At 50.1% G+C, this 8,593-nt stretch overlaps 1 protein-coding gene across 2 annotated transcripts in view; it reads right to left on the bottom strand.

Moving 5' to 3' along the window:
- Positions 1-461: 461 nt before the first annotated feature.
- The window catches only part of HPCAL1 (hippocalcin like 1), a 146,784-nt gene continuing 138,652 nt past the window's right edge, over positions 462-8,593 (bottom strand). For both annotated transcript variants that reach the window (XM_049905156.1, XM_049905157.1), the window contains exons 2-4: positions 7,352-7,753; positions 5,247-5,352; positions 462-1,407 (exon numbers count right to left, since the gene is read on the bottom strand). In XM_049905156.1, coding sequence (XP_049761113.1) covers positions 1,310-1,407; positions 5,247-5,352; positions 7,352-7,729 — 582 coding nt within the window. In that variant the 5' untranslated portion in view covers positions 7,730-7,753 and the 3' untranslated portion in view covers positions 462-1,309. The remainder of the gene's footprint in view (positions 1,408-5,246; positions 5,353-7,351; positions 7,754-8,593) is intronic.

Below are 8,593 nucleotides of genomic sequence, written 5' to 3'. Positions count from 1 at the left end.
GCCAAGAATGCACACCGCCTTTGGACTTCTTGGCATGTGAGACAAATATCCTTACCATGTAAGCGCTTTCAGTTGGGTTTTCAGCTGCTGGGCCTGGAAGTATTCTGACTGCCACAGGGAAGGCAGGATGAGAAACCAGGCCTGTCTGATCTCTAAGCCTGGGCTGTTTCCCTCTGGTGCACGCACTTTCCTCCGTGGCAGCTGCCTTCCCTGCGGCCTTGCTGATTAAAACCTCAGAGAAGGAGAGGGAGGGAGCAAGGCAGACCCGCCAAGAACAGTCGTCTTTTAATTCCACGAATATTTCTTGGTGGGAAGCAGATATTGAAGAATAGGCTGTACCAGATTTACAGACACAGCAATGGCTAAAGGGTTCCAGGAAGGACCAAGTTTGCAAACAGCAAGCAGCTGAGGCCAAGTGAATCCACTTCAATGGATGACCACCGAGCACCAAAATGGCAATTTTCTACAGGCAGACACACGATCCAGATAATTCCGTTTATTTGATAATTTGAATACAGGAAATGCCAGACCAATCAACAGGGAGAACAGACCTTCAACGCACAACTGCACTCACTACATGGACGGCAGGATCTCCAGGGCTCTGGGCACGCATGCAGGTCCTCCGGAAGCAGGTGGCACGAAAGTGCATAAATACCACACGACAACCAGGCTCAGAGGAGTCACAGGCCACAGGGGAACCAGGCTTGGAAGGCAGTCAGAGGCATTAAATACGGGACCTAGACTGTACACTGTACTTCACCATACACATAATTTACATAGGAAAGAAAGAAGACCACAGTATATATAAGTGCAAGCAATTTTGATCAGAGAAAACAAACCAACGAGATAGGTGGAGCCATGCTCGGGTAGGGACTTGCTCTGTCTAATCGTGCTCCGTTTCCGTCCCTACCTTTCCGGCAGAGTCACCTGGGATTACAAAATAACTTAGTTGGCCCTGGTGCTATCTTAGAAAGTCCTACCTAGAATCTTCAGTGTTGTCCACTGGGCACCCCGTAGGAAGGGGGTTGCCCCAGGAGCCCTGAACACTTTAAACCCTCCGTGTAAACACACCCAGTGAGTCACCCCGGAAAGGAACAGGCCGAGACGGGGGCAGGACGGGAGGAACATCACGTTGTTTGGGCGGAGGAGGGAGGCGCAGCCAGCAGGGCCAGGCCGGCGTGATGGTGTCGCCTGGGCACCGGTCCCGGAAGAGCAGAAATGACTGAGGAGGCATCCACTTTTGCAAGCAAAGCTTAAACAGCAAGACAAGCCCGTGTGTTTCTCTGCGACTGTCCAGATACCCGTTTCCTTAGAACTGGCTCGCGCTGCTGGGGTCACACTGTAACAATCGGACGATGGAGGGGTCACTCTTGGCACCTTTAATAAACTCTTCCAGGGACAGCTTGCCTACAGGGACAGAGAACGGGAGAAGTCAGAATTATGCAGTGCTCACTGCTCTTTATACGTCCCAGGAGGATGGGGACAATTATCACGTCAGGGACACCACCCCCTCTTTTTTTCAGAGTCTTGAGCCTTCTAGAAGCTGGACTGCATCAGCATCTCTCCGCTCACTTCAGGAGTATTTCTGGAAAACACTTTGCTTCCACGGCTCACTGCAAAGTATCAGGCGACTAAAAGGACCTATCCAGTATGGTGGCATGACGTGGCTGATGAGGGTAATTTAAAGCCTTTTAAAGTCACTCCACTTCTTCATATTAAGGAATGTGTGACTTGTCAAGAAAAAAGATGCCCTTTGCCTCTAATTCATAAGCAATTCAGGGCTGAGAGGGCCACACCGGGCAGGGTGCCCCCAGGCAGCCCAGGGCCTGAACTCACAGCCTAAGGCGTGGTTTCCTGCCACGAGCAGTGTCTGACCTCTGCACAAGCTCTGAGTCTGGCTTTCTGCTTCTCCAATATCTGCCCCACAAGGTGGGTGGGGGGACCAGTAAAGGCATAAGGGCCACAAAAAGGGTTCAGCCAGCTTCCTCCTCTCAGCCTCTGGCCCTCCCTCACCCCTGACCCTGTTACTTCTAGAATCACGAGATAGCAAAGTGGGTTTTAAGACTTAAGTGCTGTGGAAACGTAATTACAGATGAACTGCACTGGGGACAAATGTGTCCCTCTCCCAGACGCAGACGCCAGTGGCTCCACGCCAGGCTGGGTGGCCGGGGGTAAGGGCCCCATCTGGCTGGATGGGTATTCTGAGGACACCTGCCACCGAGGCTCCAGAGGGTGCTGAGCTGTGGTAGGAGGATTCAGTTTTTCAACCACCGTGCCCTTCTCTCACATAATTATTTTGTTTCCTTAAATTAAAAAAAAATTATTTTGCTGTTGTTGTTGAGAGTATATACAGCAAAACAAACAATGCAACAGTTTCTACACGTGCCATTTAGTGACGCTGACTACATTCTTTGAGTTGTGTGACCATTCTTACCCTCCTTTTTTTGAGTTGTTCCTCCCTTGTTAATATAAACTCACTCCCCCTAAGGTTCTTATCTAATCTTCTGAGTTTCTGTTGTCAATTTGATCCCATATAGTCATTAAAACAGCATAATGCTCAAGGCAGACATTCTTTACTAGCTAAGTTAAACTGTTGTTCAGTTTCAAGAGGAGTTCAGGGGATATTTTTGGTCAAGTTTCAAAGATTATCTCAGGGCAATAGTTTCAGGGGTTCGGCCACCCTCCATGGCTCCAGAAAGTCTAGCGTCCATGAGAATTTGAAGTTCTGTTCTGCATTTTCCCCCTTTTGATCAGGATTCGGAAATGCTGGTGGCATAGTGGTTAAGTGCTATGGCTGCTAACTAAAGGGTCAGCAGTTCGAATCTGCCAGGCGCTCCTTGGAATCTCTATGGGGCAGTTCTACTCTGTCCTTACAGGGTTGCTATGAGTCAGAATCGACTCGATGGCAGTGGGTTTTTGGGTTTTGATCAGGATTCTTCTATGGAAGGCTAGGGAGTGGATTGGGAATGGCAGGGTGTGTAGGAATGGATAGCCACTACCGCAGCAGAGGAGGAAGTGCCTGAGATTGTGCCTATGCAAATAGAGGGATATCAGGCCTTGCCACTCTCCCCACATGGCTGGTGGTGGCTTTTACCGGCCACTTCCCCACACATCTGACCTCTGGCAGTAGGCAGGGAGTGGGGATTTTCTTGGATGCGTGTCTGAGGTCTCAGGGTCTCAAAGTCCCAAAAGCCACGGGGAGTAAGGCTGCCAGGCGGGCCCTGTTCTCCTTTCTACCCTTTTAAGTTCTCCTAGCAGGAGGTTTTGGGCTGAGCCCAGGTCAGCAGCCATAGGAGAAGCCTCGAGCTGACCCAGGGAAAACTACTGAGGACATGTTGAGATTATGACCCTATGTAAGCACCTCCCCCTTGTCCTCCTCCTCACAGAGGGCAGGACAGACAAGGGCTCTGGGGGTGGGAGGGCCCTCATCTGTGTCACGTGGTCAGTGTTTTCCCAGCACTTAAAATCCATTGCCGTCGAGTCAACTCTGACTGATAGCAACCCTATAGGACAGAGTAGAACTGCCCCACAGAGTTTCCCAAGGAGTGGCTGGTGGATTTGAACTGCCAACCATTTGGTTAGCAGTTGAGCTCTTAACCACTGCACCAACAGGACTCTTCCCAGCAGTTAACTGGGCTCAAATCATATGGACTGCTTGAATAAAAGCTGAATAGGAGAGAGTGGCCTTAACAATGGCACCCGTGCCATGGAGAGATTAGGGCAGAGCCATGTGTTTTCCTGGGGTGGCCAGGGGCACTGGGACAAAGTATGGACTGCCGCCTGTTTCTGAAGCATCCTCTGAGAAGCCTCAAGGATCACCCTCTCCCTTCACTCTAACCTGGATCCCTGGCCACAGCCCTGGCTTCTCCAATATCACCTCTCTCCTTCCCTCCCGCAGCCCCAGGGACAGAAAGTATCTCTGGGCTCACAGGAGGAAGTGCTTTGTCTCAGTGGACATATTAGCAAGTGGAGCGCACTACCCAAGTTCCCAAACAATTTAGGGAGGTGCCCCGGTGCGGGGCTAGGGTAAGCCGGGAAAACACGTCAAGGGGCGAGTGGTGGTTGTGGGCAGCTGGCCTGGGGACACTGTGAGGTTAGAAATAATGGCCACTGTTTGTTGAGTGCCAAGTACTGTGTTCCGAGTTTTACAGGCATTTTCTCATTGAATCCTCACAACCACATGAGATTAGATTTATTATCCTGTTTCACAGAGGAGTAAACTGAGGCTTGGGATAGCCAAGACTCAAGTGCAGGCCTGTCATGATCCAAAGTCTGTGCCTTGCTACACTGGAGGTTGGGAAGCACATTTTGAATCAGCCCAAAGGCAATGTCAGGCACAAGGCTGCCTTGTTTTCTGTGTGAATGTGTTTTGCAAACTGTTAACTTGCTGTCTGCTATGCTTTATTCTGTCTACGGTTATACCCAAATCCTTGTCTCTCTGCCAGCTTGGTCTTTAACTCACTTTTGAGTTTACAAAGCACTTTTTGGCACATTACCTTATTTATAATCATCACCACAACCCTGGAAGTATTTTTTTTTTTCTTTTCTAAATATCACATTTCTTTATTGTTCAAAAGCAAATCACATCTTGCTCTGTGGCACCACCCGACAAAGTCAGCACGAGGTATGGCATCGTCAGTTTACTTGGTTCCCACCAGAACCTCACAGCCTCTGCAGAGCAGAAAACTGGGGCGTGGTGCCCTTTGTTACCGTTGCCACCATTTCTGTGGTAGTGTGGCCCCAGGGTCCTTGGCACAGCTGTTGAAGGCAGATGCAGAGATGTATATCCTAACAGCGCTCGCCTTGACCCCTGGGGCCACCAGGGGGCCTTACATCTCAGATGATGGCAAGTAAGGAGCCGCCAGCTTCCCAGGATCTCAGGACCCTTGGATTCCAATGCCTGCAGGGCCCCAGGGGAGGTCAGCACCCCTGCCTCCCCCCCCACCCCAAACATTTTATTCCAATTTTACAAGTGCGGAGACTGCAGCCCAGCCCAGTAACATGCCCAGGGCCAAAGTGCCGTGAGGAGGGAACCAGGACTCAGAACCAGATGTTCCCGGATTCCAAATCCTGGGTCTGCCCTCAGGACAGCTAAATCAGGCTGGCCAGGGGCGGGGCAGGCAGGCTGGGGGACATGTGAGAAGCTGCGGAGGGAAGAGAAATTTCCCAAACTCGTCTAGGCTCCCTACAGCACTGTAAACACATGCGTGCGCGCACACATACACAGGCTGCCCCCTGCCCCCTACCGTCATTGTTTGTGTCCATCTGTCGGAAGATCTTATCCGTCCGTTTCTCTGGAGTGGACTCGTCCTCAGGCATCTTCATCACCGAGGACACCATTTTATAGATAGCCTGCAGGAGAGACACAGAATGGACGTAGTGAATAATGAGCTCAGACTCCAGGATGTGTCTGGCGCGGGGGGTGAGGGTGTGAGCGTCCACCCAGCCCACAGCAAGAAATGGAGGTGAGGGTGCTCACTGGCTGTGGGAACTCTTCTACTATTAAAAGAATGGCTTATACCCCTGTGTGCAGACAGGACAGGCTCCTTGGGACATGGCCAAGGACCCTCCTCAAGTGCAGAGCCAAATGCAAAGTCAAGACCCTCCAAGGTCTCCTGGTAGTACTGAAAACACCAATCCATGTTGAGAAATGTGTAGCAGCCAGATGTCACATGAGAAACATCACCCAGCAAGCTGGGGATATATGAGAAGGTGCTGGAGGAGGCGAGCTTGGTTTGATGGCCTAGAAACCAGATTCCATGTGGACAGGAGTGGCTGTTCTTCACTGCTCTGAGTGATACCATCTGTGTCTCTCGGTTTTGGCCAGGCCAATCTGCTCAACCAGTGATTGGCATGCCCATTTCCAAATGGGTAAGGGTTTACATGAAGTTCCTGGGTGATGCAAATATTTAATGCACTTGGCTACTAACCTAAAGGTTGGAGGTTCAAGTCCACCCAGAGGCCCCTAGGAAGAAAGGCCTGGTGATCTACTTCCCCCAAAAATCAGCCATTGAAAGCCCTATGGAGCACAATTCTACTCTGACACACATAGGGTCACCATGAGTTGGAGCTGACTTGATGGCAACTGAATTTTAAGGGTTCACACAGGGGCTGGGATAAATGATTCTTGGGAAATAGAATTCTTATTTGCACCACCGCTTATAGCTAAGAGCCAGGTGGTGGCAACAGGCCCACAGAGTTCCCCAAATCCATGTTAATTTATTCTCCTGTGAAATCCCATCTATTTGGGAAATGGGTTGGCTACTCCTCTGTGTAGCTGCTGCCACTAAAGCAGTTCATGGATTTGATACCCATTGCTTGAGGTTTAACCCTAAACTCCTTACATGTAGGGTGGGACTACCTCTTCTGAGGGGTTCCAGATTGACTCCCTAGGCTGTAGCAGAAGGGTTGCAGGGGGTGATAGCAGGGAGAGGTAGTTTCCAGCTCGCTGACTCGCTCCCTGGTTCCCTGCTCTCTACCACACACCATGCAGCCTGGTGAGTGAACAAAACTTGATTTTTTTCTGGAAAACACTATGATCTGCTGTTCAAACTCATCTGCTAGAGCTGTTGACGGAAGTGAAGTCAGAGAGAAGAGGTCTGATAAAGTGGTGCTATTTCTGTGGCAGATTTTATTTTAGGGATCACTTCATGTTTCAGGCCCACTTTACAAGTACATATTCCTAGCAACAGTTAAGTACTCGGCCGCTAACCAAAGATGGGTGGTTTGAACCTACCCAGCCACTCCATGGAAGCAAGGCCTGGCTATCTGTTTCTGTAAAGATTGCTGCCAAGAAGACCCTATGGGGCAGTTGTATTCTGTCAAAGGGGGTCGCTATGAGTTGGAAATTGACTTGCCAGCACCTAACAAAAACAGGGACATAAGCTATTTGTTGCCTTCTCAAATATGGGGATTTACAAAGGTCTTAGCAGGTACCTCTTACAAGCATCAAGTATCCTCTCAATTACTACAATTCTCACCTCTGTGACCCCACAGAATCACCCCTCTAAGAACTGTTCTGTGAAACAGCGTTGTGAAAATGAAAACAGATAAACGTGCTTAGCCCAGGCCAGATATACAGGAAGTGATCAATTTAGCAATGATAAAATGGCTTGCATCATTGCCGCCTGGAAGGACCAACCCAGTCACATGACAAATGCTTTAAAAATCACTCCAGAGGGGGACAGTTAGCAACCTGCTCAAGGATGACTGATTGTTGTGCTGGGTATAAAAGGCACTGGGCTGGGAATGGGGAGCCCTTGGCTGAGGCCCTGGTCTGCAGTGTGACGCCAGGCAGGCCTCTTGCCATGTCTGCCCCAGCCAGCCCCTTCCGGTGACCAGCTGGCAGTACCTGCACAATCTCCAGCATCTCGCTGCGGCTGATGTAGCCGTTGCCGTCCAGGTCATACATGCTGAAGGCCCACTTGAGCTTCTGCTCCAGCTTGCCCCGTGAGGTCACGCTCAGTGCAATGATGAACTCCCGGAAGTCAATGGTGCCATCACCGTTGGTGTCGAAGGTGCGGAAGACGTGCTCCGCAAACTTGGAAGCGTCGCCATAGGGGAAGAAGTTGGCGTAGATCTTCTTGAACTCATCCACAGTCAGGTGGCCAGTGGGGCAGTCCTTGAGGAAGCCCTTGTACCACTCCTGCAGCTCATGGTCAGTGAACTCCGTGTTCTCCCGAAGGTCCTGCAGCACCTCGGGCCTCAGCTTGCTGTTCTGCTTGCCCATGGTGGCCGGGGGCGGTGACTACACCTGGAAGACAGGGGGTGTCAGCTGGAGATAAACATGGGGGGCCTGGCGTCTGGCTCCCCACTGCCTCCAGACATGAGCAGGGCTGAGGAAAGGCCCTTGCCTAGCCTGAGCCAAGGCCTGGAGAGATGCAAATAAAACCATTATTTGTACAATCATCGTATTTGAATAATGGGCCCTGGTAGCTCAGTGTTAAGAGCTCGGCTGCTAACCAAAACGTCAGCAGTTTGAATCCACCAGTCGCTCCTTAGAAACCCTACGGGGTAGTTCTATTCTGTCCTATATGGTCGCTATGAGTTGGAACAGACTCAACGGCAATGGGTTTGGTTTTGGTTGTTTTTTTAAATTAAGATCCCACCTACGGTAAGACACATCATTATTTTTGTACTACTAAGGAAGCCAAAACACTGCCAATTAAATTATGACAGGTCACCCACGGATTACAAGACGTATTCTGACTTAAAAAAAAAAACAAAAAACCCAGTGCTGTCGAGTCGATTCTGACTCATAGCCACCCTATAGGACAGAGTAGAACTGCCCCATAGAGTTTCCAAGGAGCACCTGGCGGATTTGAACTGCTAACCCTTTGGTTAGCAGCCGTAGCACTTAACCACTACACCATCAGGGTTTCCTACTCTGACTTAAGCATGTTGAAATGTGAAGAAGAAAAAAAAAAACAAAAAACAGGGCAACTTCAAATCAATGACACAAGCTACTTATCAAGGGCCCCCCAGGGGGTTATAGGAGATGTAGGCAATTAAAATAAATCCTTATTCTCAGCAGAGCTGTCAGGCTGACGATGCTCCTAGGCCCTTCATGCTGAGCAGCTCTTTTCTCTTCCAG

Source organism: Elephas maximus, chromosome 12 (assembly GCF_024166365.1).
Source record: "Elephas maximus indicus isolate mEleMax1 chromosome 12, mEleMax1 primary haplotype, whole genome shotgun sequence".
NCBI lineage: Eukaryota > Metazoa > Chordata > Mammalia > Proboscidea > Elephantidae > Elephas > Elephas maximus.
The sequence above is the reverse complement of the archived record's forward strand: the minus strand, read 5'-3'. Positions and strand labels throughout refer to the sequence as shown.